Below are 17,289 nucleotides of genomic sequence, written 5' to 3' on the forward strand. Positions count from 1 at the left end.
GTGGTTAGAGCTTTGGGCCAGTAACCGAATCCATAACCGAATCCCGAGCTGACAAGGTAAAAAACTGTCGTTCTGCTCCTGAGCAAGGCAGTTAACCCACTGTTTTATAATTAACCCATAGTTTTATAATTGACTAAAACAAGCACACAAGAAAATTGCGTTTGGAAAAAGGTCAAGATTTTGCTGTGGGCCAATGTGGTAACAAATATAACCACGGGTTGTTTTCCCCTAAGGAGGGCAGGGCCGCGACATTCTATCTTAGGGAGAGTTCGTTTTGCATGGCCCGGGGTACAAACTCCGGCTACCTGGGGCAACGGGTCATGTAAAACGAACTCGCCCATTCTGACTGGGAGTGTGGCTGCCATTTTCGGACCATTCTGGAACTTTGAAGGTTTGACATCTCTCCTCTAGCAATTTAATAGGATCTCTGTGGATGTCACATAGTTACATCAGTATTTGTTATTATTGGCAGTGAAGAGTGAAAAGGTAGATAGCTAAACATATTTTATTCCATAGGTCGATGCCTTGGCTGATAGAGATCAACGCCAGCCCCACCATGGGCACCTCTACAGCAGTGACAACACGCCTGTGTGCTGCTGTGCAGGGGGACACTCCCTGGGTGGAACTGGACCTCTGGCTGGACCGAGGGGTACACACTGGGGGCTTTCAGCTGATATACAAACAGGTGGGATGTGTGCCTTTTAGTGAGGAAAGGGTAGTTTTAATGCATTTATTAATGTCATTTGTTTTTGCAATGTTTATTCTATTACGAACACCTTAATACATACTTTTAAATTATATTATGTAAGCTAGAAGTTTACATTTGATTTTATGTTATATCTTACTGTCCCCACTACAACAAAAAAATACTTAAATACATGTAATTTTGTCTTTAAAATATTTAATTGAAATACTGTAGAATTCCATTCATTCCTATGGGGGACAGTTTTTCTGGGGAGAGCCAATATGGCCGACCAGTGGCTTCAAAGCCTCTCAGAAAGTCGGAGTTCTAGAAAGATGCCAGTTTACAACTTGGAATTCCTAGTTGATGACTGTTCAAAACGATTTTTCAGTCTGAGAATTAAAGAGCAACAATAAAATAACAGTAGTAAGGCTCCTGAGTGGTGCAGTGGTCTAAGACACTGCATCTCAATGCAAGGCTGTAAGAAACGTGACAGGTGTAGCCAAGCTGTCTCCACTCAGCAATTTGACCCACTTTATAGTCCACTGCATCTAGTAATTGACTTTTCAAATCAAATCAACGTTTATTTGTCACGTGCACCGAATACAGCAGGTGTAGACCTTACAGTGAAATGCTTACTTACAGGCTCTAACCAATAGTGCAAAACATGTGTTAGGTGAACAATAAATAAGTAAAGAAATAAAACAACAGTAAAAAGACAGGCTATATACAGTAGCGAGGCTATAAAAGTAGCGAGGCAACATACAGACACTGGTTAGTCAGGCTGATTGAGGTAGTATGTACATGTAGATATGGTTAAAGTGACTATGCATATATGATGAACAGAGAGTAGCAGTAGCGTAAAAGAGGGGTTGGCGGGACACAATGCAGATAGCAAGTAAAACACTGGAATGGTAGATTTGCAGTGGAAGAATGTGCAAAGTAGAAATAAAAAATAATGGGGGGCAAAGGAGCAAAATAAATAAATAAAATAAATACAGTAGGGAAAGAGGTAGTTGTTTGGGCTAAATTATAGGTGGGCTATGTACAGGTGCAGTAATCTGTGAGCTGCTCTGACAGCTGGTGCTTAAAGCTAGTGAGGGAGATAAGTGTTTCCAGTTTCAGAGATTTTTGTAGTTCATTCCAGTCATTGGCAGCAGAGAACTGGAAGGAGAGGCGGCCAAAGAAATAATTGGTTTTGGGGGTGACCAGAGAGATATACCTGCTGGAGCACGTGCTACAGGTGGGTGATGTTGATGTGGACACCGAGAAACTTGAAGCTCTCAACCTGCTCCACTACAGCCCCGTCGATGAGAATGTGGGTGTGCTCGGTCATACTTTTCCTGTAGTCCACAATCATCTCCTTAGTCTTGTCTACGTTGAGGGATAGGTTGTTTGCTCTTTTGGTCCTGGGCTGAAGAGGTCAGGGTTTAGGTTTCATTTACACTCCCAGGGGTTTGTGAACTTCATGACATTTATCTGCGGTGCACATTAGGCCTACATGGAGACGTGATGATGTTATATTCTTCCCTTAGAGTGTCTAGCAGCATGTCATGTTATTTACTTGTTAGTACTCTGCGAATTGTTCTGCGTCATTGTCACAGCAATGTGTTTTGTTTTGACTGAATACAGAACTTTGGTTCGAACACTGAATTGCTACATGTACCTCAAACCCCATGTAGACGGATGGAGTTGTTTTCCCTCCTCAGATTCAGACCCTCTAGGAGGGAAACCCCTGTAAACACCGGCAGAGCAGAGCCCTGTGCCAGCGACGCACTCCAATGCTGCTGAACCTCACGACAGAGAAGGGCCAACAGCAAACACCATGCAGGCCTGCACGCAGAACCCTCAGACACTTAACACTCTGACTAGCCATTCATACTAAACACAGACTTGGCCTACAGTAACACTTAAACAGCTTGTAAAGTAAGTGGTTATTACAGCCACTGTATCTGACTGTGTGTTTATGTACATGTGTGTGTATCAGCGCCACCTGGTGAGGGAAGAGTGAGGCACAGCCTCAACCTGCCCAGCATCAACCCAGAGAGACTTGCAGACAACCAAAGTACTGGTGGAGTACAGCTGGAGCTGTAAAGGTAAGATTCTAAAATAGCACAACCCTTCTGTCCATATACTGTATGTGATGCTTAAGGACATGTAGATAGACTCTCCCTCCCTCTCTCTCTCTGAATTCAATGGCTTTATTGGTATGGGAAACATATGTTAACATTGCCAAAGCAAGTGAAGTAGATAATAAAAATAAAAATGTACACTAAACATTACACTCACAGAAGTTCCAAAAGAATAAAGACATTTCAAATGTCATATTATGTCTATATACAGTGTTGTAATAATGTGCAAATAGTTAAAGTTCCCCCCCCTGTATGATCTGTTTAGACAGCCCAGAGAGACAGACCCAGACGACAATAAAGGGAAAGGGGATACCTAGTCAGTTGCACAACTGAATGCGTTCAACCAAAATGTGTCTTTTAAACCATCTGAATCGGAGAGGTGCAAGGGGCTGCCTTGATTGACGTCATCGGTGCCCAGGGAGCAGTTGTTGTTGGGGGTTAACTGCCTTGCTCAAGGGTGTGTGTGTGTGTGTGGCTTATATTTTCATATGATCAATTCTTGTAGCACAAAGTTTTTGTTGATTTTCTCCACTCATCTTTTTGACAGTCAGACTAAACGACTGCTCATCTTTTTAATGAGGACGAAACGTCATATTTCTATTGGATGACACATAGAGAGACAATCGACAACCGCTCATTACAAAAGGAGCAGATGACCAATCACTATGCCAAAGCAGGCACCTTCACCACCAAGGTTGCGTGACTTTCACAGGGGAGACCCTGAAAATAATAAACTCTTTACCTTTTCACTGTGATCATTTGGTTTGATGCTGCAGACCCTGACTCGTTATATCCACGCTGCTACAGGCTGGGGGCAGAGGATGAGAAACATGAGTTTAGCGGTCAGAATCCTCACCGCTCTCTATCCCAAACCCTCTTTCTCTGATCTTCCTATTTCCCCCCTCTAACGGAATGCATCACTTCATGAGTCTTGGTGGGATTTACAGTACTGCCTTTTCATCCCTTTAGTTTTCCATACTTTTCTCAGTAACCGAATCCATAACCGAATCCCGAGCTGACAAGGTAAAAAACTGTCGTTCTGCTCCTGAGCAAGGCAGTTAACCCACTGTTTTATAATTAACCCATAGTTTTATAATTGACTAAAACAAGCACACAAGAAAATTGCGTTTGGAAAAAGGTCAAGATTTTGCTGTGGGCCAATATGGTAACAAATATAACCACGGGTTGTTCTTTTAGTGAGGAAAGGGAAGTTTTAATGCATTTATTCATGTCATTTGTTTTTGCAATGTTTATTCTATTACGAACACCTTAATACATACTTAGAAATTATATTATGTAAGCTAGAAGTTTACATTTGATTTTATGTTATATCTTACTGTCCCCACTACAACAAAAAAATACTTAAATACATGTAATTTTGTCTTTAAAATATTTAATTGAAATACTGTAGAATTCCATTCATTCCTATGGGGGACAGTTTTTTGGGGGAGAGCCAATATGGCCGACCAGTGGCTTCAAAGCCTCTCAGAATGTCGGAGTTCTAGAAAGATGCCAGTTTACAACTTGGAATTCCGAGTTGATGACTGTTCAAAACGATTTTTCAGTCTGAGAATTAAAGAGCAACAATAAAATAACAGTAGTAAGGCTCCTGAGTGGTGCAGTGGTCTAAGACAAGAGGAGTCACTACAGTACCTGGTTCATATCCAGGCTGCATCACATCCAGCCATGATTGGGAGTCCCATGGGGCGTCACACAATTGGCCCAGAGTCATTTGGGTTTGGCCGGTGTAGGCCGTCATTGACAATAAGAGTAGGTTCTTAACTGACTTGCCAAGTTAAATAAAGGTTAAATAAATACATTTGGACCATGATAGTTCGTTGGTGATGTAGACACCAAGGAACTTGAAGCGCTCAACCTGCTCCTTTGCAGCCCCGTCGATGAGAATGGGGGTGTGCTTACGCCTTCTTTTCCTGTAGTCCATGATGGCCCACGTGTTGAGGATCAGCATGGCAGATGTGTTGTTACCTATCCTTACCACCTGGGGGCGGGCCGTCAGTAAGTCCAGGATCCATTTGCAGAGGGAGGTGTTTAGTCCCAGAGTCCTTAGCTTAGTGATGAGCTTTGAGGGCACTATGGTGTTGTACGCTGAGCTGTAGTCAATAAATAGCATTCTCACGTAGGTGTTCCTTTTGTCCAGGTGGAAAAGGGCAGTGTGGAGTGCAAGAGATTGCGTGATCTGTTGGGGTGGTATGAAAATTGGAGTGGGTCTAGTGTTTCTGGGATAATGGTATTGATGTGAGCCAGCCTTTCAAAACACTTCATGGCTACAGACGTGAGTGCTACAGGTCAGTTGTCATGTAGGCAGGTTACCTTGGCGTTCTTGGGCACTGGGACTATGATGGTCTGCTTGAAACATGTTAGTATTACAGACTCGGTCAGGGACAGGTTGAAAATGTCAGTGAAGACACTTGCCAGTTGGTCAGCGCATGCTTGGAGTACATGTCCTGGTAATCTGTCTGGCCCTGCGGCCTTGTGAATGTTGACCTGTTTATGTTGACCTTACTCACATCGGCTACGGAGAGCGTGATCACACAGTCGTCCAGAACAGCTGGTGCTCTCATGCATGCATTCAGGGTTGCTTTCCTCAAAGCGAGCATAAAAGGCATTTAGCCCATCTGGTAGGCTCGCGTCACTGGGCAGCTAGCTCGTGGCTGTCCTTCCCTTTGTAGTACGTAATAGTTTGCAAGCCCTGCCACATCCGACGAGCGTCAGAGCCGGTGTAGTAGGATTCAATCTTAGTCCTGTATTGACGCTTTGCCTGTTTGATGGTTCGGTGGAGGGCATAGCGGGATTTGTTATAAGCGTCCGGGCTAGAGCCCCACTCCTTGAAAGCGGTACCTCTAGCCTTTAGGTCAGTGCTGATGTTGCCAGAACATATCCCAGAACATATTCCGGTCTGTGCTAGCAAAACAGTCCTGTAGTTTAGCATCTGCGTCATCTGACCACTTCCGTGACAAGCGAGTCACTGGTACTACCTGCTTTAGTTTTTGCTTGTAAGCAGGAAGCAGGAGGATATAATTATGGTCAGATTTACCATTTGGAGGGTGAGGGACAGCTTTGTACGCATCCCTGTGTGTGGAGTAAAGGTGGTCTAGTTTTTTTCCCTCTGGTTGCACATATAACATTCTGGTAGCACTTAAATCCATTTTTACCTAACTTTTCCTGAATTAAAGACTGGGAACCAATACATCTCACTCGGAGGCTGTGTGTGTGGGTGTTTGAGTGAGAAAGACAGAGGAGGCAACCAGTAAAAGCACAACTCCAATCATTATCGACACATTGTGCCGACACCAAAGATCCATTCCAGACTCTGATGTCAGGAGGACTTTGAGAGTTCGGTGTTAGCCAGACTACCTCTGCCCTGAATAAGAGGTTATACAGATGTTCTCTCTTGCTCTCTGTCTATAGGCAATAGGGAGGTGCCTCAGTATATGGGGGTCAACCTCCTTGTTGAGGGCTCTCAGATCAAATGGCCCGCCGTCATCCTAAAAAAACATCCAATTCCCCGGAGCCTCGAACCAGACGGCATCACCAAAGGAAGGACAACGAGGCTGTGGCAGAGAAACCCAAGCCGGCCTCTTCTAAGAGGTGGCTGAAGGCTGTGGTACGACACCTCACCTCTGTCATCAAGAGTCCAGCCCCTACTGTCTCATGAGAGGCTCCTGGCCGGAGAGTCCTGGAGTTTGCAGCGCCTGAGCCTTGTCAACTCCCTCCATCTGTCACCCAGTCCCATACCATGGACTGCTGATGGAGACCCCAGGTTATAAAGGCCCCAGGTTTATAAGCCCCCTGCTGTCCCTGATAGTTACAAAAGCCATTTCCTTCCTCTGGAGGCCATCAACCTTCAAGACCCAGACAAGGAGCCCCCTGCCCTGTTTGTGCCCACTCCTCTGGTACCCTATGCTGGGATCAGGTTCCAGAACATTTCCAGGCACCAGAACCTCACCCATAGGGTGATCTGGACCAAATGTGCATGGAGGGGAACTTACAAGAGCTCCTGACAGAGGGGGGTATTGGACTACTGTTGCCTAATGTTTTAAGCAGTTTTTTGCAACCAGCCATTGTAGGCCTACCTCGTTATAATAAAGTCAGTATCGAATCCACTTAGCTAGATTGTTTATTATACAGAAATGCTACTGTCATTTAGATAAAAGTGTATGCTGCTACAGTGTAGTGTATGTAGCCTTTGTCCGACTTGTTGGCGCTGCTGCCTGCGTGAACCGCTGACGTCACAGTTCTATACAAGGACTTCGCGGGCGTCCACGTTGTGGAACGTGCGCGCAGCTGATCTTTCTTTATTTGTCAGGAAAAGATGGCAGCGTCCGTGTGCGGAGTCGGGAGCACAGTGGGTCGAGCCCTAGCCAAAGCACGTAGCGTAAGTATTCAGGAACATCTTGGCATTTGAGGGGTCTGCAAAGGAAAATAAAGTTGTTGGTTGGTATCTGCATTTCTTTCACCACAGCGAAAAAAAAGTAAGCCCGTGGCTGTATACAGACAAAGTGTTAGCTAACCGGTAAGCATTATATTGGAGTTATCGCAAGGTCAACTGGCAGGAAAGGCGCAAAACATCACTGTAGATTACGTAATATGAGTGGAAATGTTGACATCATGTTAGTTAACCTATACCTGGGTTTATTCGATTTTAAGAAATAACCCAAGGTCATTGTCCTTAACGTTGTCCTTAACGTTAGCTATTCGGCCAATCGTTAGCTAGCAGATGTTGGTTACCTCTTGTCCTGCTAAATGATGACAGTATACTTTAGTAGTCGACCAGTTGCTTTGCTGACTGGTAATCACATTCCACTGGCCATATGTTAAGTTGAACTCGCTAGAAAGTCATTATATGATCTTAGCTAACTATGAAGTTTAGTTTGACTTCAAACTGTAGTGGGCTGCTATGCTAGCTAACCGGTGAAGTGTTTTCTTGACGGACCCTCACTGAAGATAAAAAAAAATAGCCCCTCACTGTTACCCCCAACGTATTAGCTAGCAAGGTCGACAGGCTTGTACGTGTAAATTGGTAGCTATCACTTATTGTGGGATCAAGTCAGCAGATCACCCCACAAGCACTTTCTCTTGTCCATTTAACCTTTTTATTGGCCATGATGACATTGAGTTGGTAAAAAAAATATATTTTGCTGTCTCTTCATCCCATTACTACAAATTATTTCAGCAATTTCATACATGTAATCCGTACACCAGCTGTAGTCTTTATCAACACAACCAAATTAATTTACTATTTGCTGAATAATCTATTCACAGCTGACTATCCTCTCCCTCTAGCCCATCCTGCTGTCTCTACGGCGTGGCCAGGCGACGGTGACCTACGCCCAGAGCCTTCTAGGAGCTCCGGAGACCCGTCTCACTGCCCTGGACAATGGCCTGAGGATCGCATCCGAGGAGACTGGACACGGCACATGCACTGTAAGGACCTCTGCTGTGTCATTGATTATACAATCTAAGTACTGTTCATAATGGGTTTGGGAAACATTGCGTAATACAATCACATTTCAGATGAACCTGACTGTATTTGTTTGCGCAGCATGGTATAAGTTCCACCTGTACTCTCTCTCAGGTTGGGTTGTGGATCAGCTGTGGAAGTCGCTACGAGACTGAGAAGAACAATGGAGCTGGGTTCTTCCTGGAGCATATGGCTTTCAAGGTACATAACAGCTGTGACATCTGTGCAATCTACCTTGAGTCTCATAAGAGATTTCACACTTAACTACTGCACCAGACTGTCCCAAAAGCATTTGACACTTTTTTTGTTCTCCCCCTTTTCCCTTTGTTTCGTTTCCCCAGGGGACAAAGAAGCACCCCCAGATGGCCTTGGAGCATCAGGTGGAGTCCATGGGTGCTCACCTGAGTGCATACACTTCCCGGGAGCACACTGCCTACTACATGAAGACCCTGGCCAAGGACCTGCCCAAAGGTGAGCCAACCAGACACCTGCAGACACAATCAGACAGGAATAAGGAATGGAGACTGTTAATAAGATGTGATAATTCAGTGGTGTGTATGTGGGGTTCTTTATAAGCCCCTCGTCATAGAGATTGAGCGAGTGTGTTTGTGTATATACAGTGCATTCGGAAAGTATTCAGACCCCATCACATTTTACACATTTTGTTACATTACATCCTAATTCTAAAACGGATCATTGTTTTTTCCCCTCATCAGATCTACACACAATAACCCATAATGACAAAGCAAAAACTTTTTTTTTTAGACAATTACATTTACATAAGTATTCAGACCCTTTACTCAGTACATTGTTGAAGCACCTTTGGCAGCGATCCTCTCAAGCTCTTGTCAGTTTGGATGGGAAGCGTCACGGCAGCTATTTTCAGGTCTCTCCAGAGATGTTCGATCGTGTTCAAGTCCGGGCTCTGTCTGGGCCTCTTAAGGACATTCAGAGACTTGTCCTGAGGCCACTCCTGTGTTGTATTGACTGTGTGCTTAGTGTCGTTGTCCTTTTGGAAGGTGAACCTTTGCCCCAGTCTGAATTCCTGAGCGCTCTGGAACAGGTTTTCATCAAGGATCTCTCTGTACTTTGCTCTGTTCATCTTTACCTCGACCCTGACTAGTCTCCTAGTCCCTGCTGCTGAAAAACATCCCCACAGCAAAATGCTGCTACCACCACCATGCTTCACCGTAGGGATGGTGCCAGGTTTCCTCCAGAGGTGACGATTGGCATTCAGGCCAAAGAGTTCAATCTTGGTTTCATCAGACCAGAGGATCTTGTTTCTTATGGTCTGAGAGTCCTTTAGGTGCCTTTTGGCAAACCCCAAGCCGACTGTCCCTTCTGTCTTCAAGAGAGCGAGAGTTACACCCCTTCTGAAAAAACCTACACTCGATCCCTCTGATGTCAACAACTACAGACCAGTATCCCTTCTTTCTTTTCTCTCCAAAACTCTCGAACGTGCCGTCCTTGGCCAGCTCTCCCGCTATCTCTCTCAGAATGACCTTCTTGATCCAAATCAGTCAGGTTTCAAGACTAGTCATTCAACTGAGACTGCTCTTCTCTGTATCACGGAGGCCCTCCGCACTGCTAAAGCTAACTCTCTCTCCTCTGCTCTCATCCTTCTAGACCTATCGGCTGCCTTCGATACTGTGAACCATCAGATCCTCCTCTCCACCCTCTCCGAGTTGGGCATCTCCGGCGCGGCCCACGCTTGGATTGCGTCCTACCTGACAGGTCGCTCCTACCAGGTGGCGTGGCGAGAATCTGTCTCCTCACCACGCGCTCTCACCACTGGCGTCCCCCAGGGCTCTGTTCTAGGCCCTCTCCTATTCTCGCTATACACCAAGTCACTTGGCTCTGTCATAACCTCACATGGTCTCTCCTATCATTGCTATGCAGACGACACACAATTAATCTTCTCCTTTCCCCCTTCTGATGACCAGGTGGCGAATCGCATCTCTGCATGTCTGGCAGACATATCAGTGTGGATGACGGATCACCACCTCAAGCTGAACCTCTGCAAGACGGAGCTGCTCTTCCTCCCGGGGAAGGACTGCCCGTTCCATGATCTCGCCATCACGGTTAACAACTCCATTGTGTCCTCCTCCCAGAGCGCTAAGAACCTTGGCGTGATCCTGGACAACACCCTGTCGTTCTCAACTAACATCAAGGCGGTGGCCCGTTCTTGTAGGTTCATGCTCTACAACATCCGCAGAGTACGACCCTGCCTCACACAGGAAGCAGCGCAGGTCCTAATCCAGGCACTTGTCATCTCCCGTCTGGATTACTGCAACTCGCTGTTGGCTGGGCTCCCTGCCTGTGCCATTAAACCCCTACAACTCATCCAGAACGCCGCAGCCCGTCTGGTGTTCAACCTTCCCAAGTTCTCTCACGTCACCCCGCTCCTCCGCTCTCTCCACTGGCTTCCAGTTGAAGCTCGCATCCGCTACAAGACCATGGTGCTTGCCTACGGAGCTGTGAGGGGAACGGCACCTCAGTACCTCCAGGCTCTGATCAGGCCCTACACCCAAACAAGGGCACTGCGTTCATCCACCTCTGGCCTGCTCGCCTCCCTACCACTGAGGAAGTACAGTTCCCGCGCAGCCCAGTCAAAACTGTTCGCTGCTCTGGCCCCCCAATGGTGGAACAAACTCCCTCACGACGCCAGGACAGCGGAGTCAATCACCACCTTCCGGAGACACCTGAAACCCCACCTCTTTCAGGAATACCTAGGATAGGATAAAGTAATCCTTCTCACCCCCCTTAAAAGATTTAGATGCACTATTGTAAAGTGGCTGTTCCACTGGATGTCTTAAGGTGAACGCACCAATTTGTAAGTCGCTCTGGATAAGAGCGTCTGCTAAATGACTTAAATGTAATGTAAATGACTGTCATGCCTTTTTTCTGAGGAGTGGCTTCCGCCTGGCTACTACCATAAAGGCTTGATCGACAACATCTCTGCAGCACTCCACCAATCTGGAAGGTTCTCCCATCTCCACAGAGGAACTCTGGAGTTCTGTCAGTGACCATTGGGTTCTTGGTCACCTCCTTGACCAAGACCCTTCTTGTATTCTTGGGGACCTTGAACGCTGCAGAAAAGTTTTTGTACCCTTTCCCAGATCTGTGCCTCAACACAATCCTGTCTCGGTGCTCTACAGACAATTCCTTTGACCTCATGGCTTGGTTTTTGCTCTGACATGCACTGTCAACTGTGGGACCAATCAATTGAATTTACAACAGGTGGACTCCAATCAAGTTGTAGAAACATCTCAAGGATGATCAATGGAAACATGATGCACCTGAGCTCATTTTCGAGTCTCATAACGAAGGGTCTGAATACTTTTTGAAAAACCTGTTCTTGCTTGGTCATTATTGGGTATTGTGTGTAGATTTAGGTAAATATGTAATTTTATAAATTTAAGAATAAGACTAACGTAACAAAATGTGGAAAACATGAAGGGGTCTGGATACTTTACGACTCCACTGTAGTTGTTAAGCACCTGTTGCCTTTTGGTCAATTATACTGAACAAAAATAAACGCAACAATTTTACTTAGTTACAGTTCGTAAGGAAATCAGTAAATTGAAATGAAAGAATTAGGCCCTCATCAATGGATTTCACATGACTGTGCAGGGGCCATTTGAGGGCATAGGCCTACCCACTTAGCAGCCAGGCCCAGCCAATCAGAATGAGTTTCTCCACAAACGGGCTTTATTAAACCAATACTCATCACCCCTCACACCCCCCTCAGACGATCCCGCAGGTGATGCAGCTGGATGTGGCAGTCCTGGCCTGTGGTTGTGAGGCCGGTTGGACTCCCTGCCAAGTTCTCTAAAACTACTTTGTAGGCAGTTTATGGTAGTGAAATTAACATTCAATTCTCTGGCAACAGCTCTAGTTGACATTCCTGTAGTCAGCATGCCAGTTGCACCCTCCCTCAACTTGAGACACCTATGGCATTGTGTTGTGACATCTGCACATTTTAGAGTGACCTTTTATTGTCCCCAGTACAAGGTGCACCGGTGTAATGATCACACTGTTTGATATGCCACACCTGCCAGGTGGATGGGTTACATTGGCAAAGGAGAAATGCTCACTAATAGGGATGTAAACAAATTTGTGCGTATAGAACATTTCTGAGATCTATTATTTCAGCTTATGAAACATGGGACCAACACTTTACATGTTTATTTTTGTTCAGTATAGTTTACTGTGCATGTCCTCTAGTTATTGTCGTGGTTATGTGTGTGTATATATATGTGTGTGTGTGTGTGTGTGTGTACTGAATCAGTACTCTATTCCCAGCGGTGGCGCTGTTATCCGAGGTACTGCAGAGCAATGTCCTGAGCGAGGCTGACATTGAGCAGCAGAGGAGTGTAGTACTGAAAGAGCTGGAGGAGGTGGAGGGCAGTCTGCAGGACGTGTGTCTGGACCTGCTGCACGCTACAGCTTTCCAGGGCACCCCCTTAGGACACAGTGTTCTGGGGCCATCCCAAAACGCCAGGTACACACACGCTGAGCCTACCAGGGAATCTTATTGGGTCAGAGCATGCTAGGGCCAAGCCAAAACACTAGGGAAAGTCCCACATACCCGTAACAGCATCCTGTTACACTTCACAGCACTCCCAAGTTAGTTTAGATCTGTCTCTTCCCTTCAGGACTTTGAGTCGACAGGATCTGGTAGATTTCATCAGCAGCCACTACAAGGCCCCCCGCATGGTGCTGGCAGCTGCTGGAGGTATGTCTCCCATACATTACCACTGCCATGTTAAGGCTGTGTAGAGAGGTATAATATGCAAATACAAACCGGCCCTGATTGTTTTGTGTGTGTGTGTGTGTGTGTGTGTGTAATGTCGCCCTTGTTTGTAACGGCACACTGCCTGTCTCCTGTGTAGGTGTGACTCACGAGGAGCTGGTTGGGTTGGCCAAGCAGCACTTCAGTGGCGTTTCCTTTGAGTACGAGGATGATGCTGTGCCTGTTCTGTCCCCCTGCCGCTTCTCTGGCAGCGAGGTGAGGAACGCTCCGGTCTCTCTGTGTCTGAATTTACAGATGTCTGAACAAGGGTGCAGGTATCCCATCAGGTTTTTATTCTTTGTCACTTTTACCCCCTTTTTCGTGATTATAATCTTGTCTCATTGCTGGAACTCTCCAAATGGGCTCAAGAGAGGCGAATGTTGAGTCATGTGTCCTGTAATACGACCCGCCAAACTGTGCTTCTTGACACTAGTTCCCTTAACCCAGAAGCGTCAATGTGACCGAGGAAACACTGTTTAGCTGATGATCGAAGTCAGCCTGCAGGCGCCAGGCCCGCCACAAGGAGTCGACTAGAGCGTGATGAGCCAAGTAAAGCCCCCCCCCCTAACCCGGAAGACGCTGGGACAATTGTTGGATTCCCGGTAACGGGATGGAACCCCAGGCTGTAGTGATGCAGTGCCTTAGACCGCTGCGCCACTCGGGAGGCCCGGAGCTTTTCTTCTTTGTTCTATTTAGATTGTTCATATTGTTAACCCTGTGTTGTCTCCCTCTTTGTAGATCCGCATGCGTGATGACGATATGCCCCTGGCACACATTGCCATCGCTGTGGAGGGTGCCAGTGCCGCCAGCCCAGACATTGTGCCTCTCATGGTGGCCAACTCCATCATTGGCAGCTATGACATCACTTTCGGTGGTGGAAAGCACCTGAGCAGCCGCCTGGCTCGTCTAGCCTCAGAGGAGAGTCTGTGCCACAGCTTCCAGGCCTTCCACTCCTCTTACAGCGACACGGGTCTGCTGGGCATTTACTTTGTCACCGACAAACACCACATCGACGACATGATGCACTGGTCACAGAACGCATGGTTAGTTGGGATTTACAATGCGTACACTCAAGCGCTACACATGGATGCAGTCTTGGTCGAACACTTGTCCTCAGCCTGTGTCCTTCTACCTCTTCAATTTGATGGTATTGACTCGCCTTTTTCTTTCTCTCCCTGAAGGATGAACTTGTGCACCACAGTGACAGAGAGTGACATTGCCAGAGCCAAGAATGCCCTCAAGGCCAGCCTGGTGGGACAGCTCAACGGTAAGATCTTTACCTCATGTAGCCAATAAGAAACTTCAATGGCCATTTCAGAAATGTTCTCATCTCCAGCACCACCCCAACATCAACATGTTTAAAAATGGCGCGTTTGTTTTATATTGAAAGAGGAAGATGTGTGTTTCCAAAGACATCGGTATGCATCATGTGATTTTAACCAATTGTGAGTAGGTGATGCCTACTAATTGGTTGATTTCATTGGAAACACTCATCTTCCTCTTACTACAAAACATAGAAATGTGCTGTTTTTTTCCCGTGTTAATGTTGGGGTGGTACTGGAGATGACATGGTGCACTAGTACTCCTTGGTCCCCACTAACACTGCCTTACTGCTCTCCTGTAGGAACGACACCGATATGTGATGACATCGGCAGACATGTCCTGAACTACGGCCGCCGTATCCCTCTTGCCGAGTGGGACGCCCGCATCAACGTGAGTACAACCCCCTTCTCTGCACCACACATACGGCTGTTACACCCTCCTACCACCTAGAGGGTGCTATTTCTGCACATCTTTTTTTTACCCCCACTGCGCTCACCCATATTCTTCCTACCACCTCTGTCCCTGTCTCCCCCTCAGGCTGTGACGCCCAAGATGGTGCGTGACATCTGCTCCAAATACATCTATGACAAGTGTCCCGCCGTTTCTGCTGTTGGTAAGTTACCACTAGGGAAGTTAGTTTAAAAAAAATAATAATCTTATCACATGCGCACAGCATACAGAGCCTAGTTTGAGAAACGGAATAGCCTATCACCTGTCAGACCGCACAAGAGCAGCTCCTCAAAAATCCGGTACCGAAGTGAAATGTGCTTTCGTAAGCCCAGTCATTGCGCAACAAATAACTATTCTAAATGCAATCGAGTGTAACTGTTGATGGCCGTGATTTTAGAGCTACTTTATTTCTCCATCTCAACACATAAAGCGCACCTCCCATTCACGTGTGTAGACCATAGTCAACAGGAGGCTATCAGCGTGTCACACGCCACTTTGCAATGTGACCTTGAGGCAGTAGAATTGTTTGAAACCTGAACATTTTACTTTAGTTCATAGAGGCAATTCTTACCTTGCTTCAAAGTAGCCATGCCAAAATCCAGCCATAGAAAAGTGGAGGCAATTCTCTTATAAAGACTTCCTCTTGACATTAACCAGCAATTCTCTCCTGTTCTATTGGTTTTCATATCAACTTATTTTTGTTGTCCAGAAGCACAATCCTAGTCATTAACAACCCATTGTAGTTGTTGCTATAAGAATCTCTCTGTTTCTGAGATTTCTAATATGGAATTGCTCACATTAGGTTTAATTTTTATTTAACCTTCATTTTAACTAGGAAGTCAGTTAAGATCAAATTCTTATTTTATAATGACGGCCTACCCCGGCCAAACCTGCCCCTAACCCGGATGACGGCGGGCCAATTGTGTGCCGCCCTATCGGACTCCCGATCACGGCCGGTTGTGATGCAGCCCGGGATCGAATCGGGGCCTGTAGTGATATCTGCTAACACTGAGATGCAGTGCCTTAGACCGTTGCACTACTCGGGAGCCTTGGGTGCGCTGTTCAGAACAGTGTTGGCCCGCTATTGCATTTTGGCGAATGTTAAATTGTCTGCTTCATTACAGGAGGTGGATGTTAAATAATAGGCTCTAGTCTTTTGACTAAGACAATAGGCTTGTTATTGTTGCATGTTTCCATTAAGATCTTAATGAAAAATGTCAGTTCCTTGTATGCATGCATAGTTTGTTGGTCACAATTTTTCATTGGGAAAAAATTCAATTTCTTGACCGGTTAATGATGGTTGGTAATTCGGTAGTGAAATTTCCAAGCAGCCTTTGTACCTTTATCCTCTTGTCTAGGATAGAGTCTGGAAGTCCGGACTCTATCCTTCTCTCATCTGTTTCTCTCTGTTGTACAGGCCCCATTGAGCAGCTGCCTGACTACAACAGGATGCGCAGTGCCATGTACTGGCTCCGCTTCTAAGATCCCCCATAGTGTTGCTATGCTCCTCCACTCCCATACTCCTCCCATCAATGCAAGAGTAAAGAACCGAGGACTGCCTCAGCTCATTAGCACAGACCGGTATGGACTCCAGGCCTTCTCTCCATCTCTCCTCACACTATGTCAGTTCTAATTGGTTATGAGGGAGAGAACCATGGTGTTGAGGGTGTGCATAAGTTGTGTTCCATTTCCTTGTATTTGTCACTGATGATCTTGGAAGATTGTAATACAGAAGATTGTTATTATCACTGAGCCTTTTCAGGCACCTGGTACTGTTCTGGGGACACCTGAACACATCCAGTGATGCATATACTTTACAATCATAGCACTGTACAACCAGTTGTGGAGAAGTATTTATGAATTGAGGCAATGTTTTGTTTCTGTCCTTTTGTACATAAACTCATTCTGACATTCAAGTAAAACATTGTAAAACATGTTCGTGAGTCATTGTCCCACACATAATTAGATTAGTAAGAATTAACATGTTATGCTCTATCCTTGTATCAAATGGCATAATTCCAGTATTTAGTTAGTCCTTGTTCTACTTCAGCCACTGGTTGGGTTAAAACTCGTGTTCCTCTGACTTGAGCTGCAGGGACCACTTCTACCCACCAGAGGGACAAGATGACTCCAGTATGAACTGATCTTCTAGTAGCGTCAATGGTATGAACACGCTTTATTGACGAGGGAGGAGATTACCAGTCATGAAATGACATGTCTTCCAATGTTTGAAATATGACCTATGAATATCAAATGTTAAGTAGATTACAGATCTCTCCCATTGTGGCTGATTGGATGTCCCCACAGATTAGTTAGACAAAAGGATAACAGTGATGTGACACCCTGTCACTAGGGAAGAGTAAACAAGGGATATGTACTGTAACTTCACGGAGCAAAAATAACCAATTTAAAAGATTTTACAGTT

At 45.8% G+C, this 17,289-nt stretch overlaps 1 protein-coding gene across 1 annotated transcript; it reads left to right on the forward strand.

The window, feature by feature from the left end:
* The first annotated feature begins 7,101 nt into the window (after positions 1 to 7,101).
* On the forward strand, positions 7,102 to 16,798 carry LOC115137929 (cytochrome b-c1 complex subunit 1, mitochondrial-like). Its single transcript, XM_029674239.2, has 12 exons — positions 7,102 to 7,210; positions 8,119 to 8,259; positions 8,411 to 8,497; positions 8,638 to 8,767; positions 12,602 to 12,800; positions 12,955 to 13,034; positions 13,192 to 13,307; positions 13,830 to 14,134; positions 14,273 to 14,358; positions 14,716 to 14,804; positions 14,952 to 15,027; positions 16,282 to 16,798. Exons 1-12 carry the CDS (start codon positions 7,148 to 7,150, stop codon positions 16,344 to 16,346), a joined length of 1,437 nt encoding a protein of 478 aa, XP_029530099.2. The 5' UTR covers positions 7,102 to 7,147; the 3' UTR covers positions 16,347 to 16,798.
* The last annotated feature ends 491 nt before the right edge of the window (positions 16,799 to 17,289 follow it).

The sequence above is a fragment of the Oncorhynchus nerka genome, linkage group LG2, assembly GCF_034236695.1.
Source record: "Oncorhynchus nerka isolate Pitt River linkage group LG2, Oner_Uvic_2.0, whole genome shotgun sequence".
In the NCBI taxonomy this organism is placed as follows: domain Eukaryota; kingdom Metazoa; phylum Chordata; class Actinopteri; order Salmoniformes; family Salmonidae; genus Oncorhynchus; species Oncorhynchus nerka.

What these genes read in the sequence shown, in the direction of transcription:
- LOC115137929 (XM_029674239.2), top strand. Translation starts at nt 7,148, where the DNA reads ATGGCAGCGTCCGTGTGCGGAGTCGGGAGCACAGTGGGTCGAGCCCTA. An exon ending in CCCTAGCCAAAGCACGTAGC is followed by an intron (nt 7,211 to 8,118) that starts GTAAGTATTCAG and finishes CTCTCCCTCTAG; the next exon opens with CCCATCCTGCTGTCTCTACG. An exon ending in CACTGGTCACAGAACGCATG is followed by an intron (nt 14,135 to 14,272) that starts GTTAGTTGGGAT and finishes CTCTCCCTGAAG; the next exon opens with GATGAACTTGTGCACCACAG.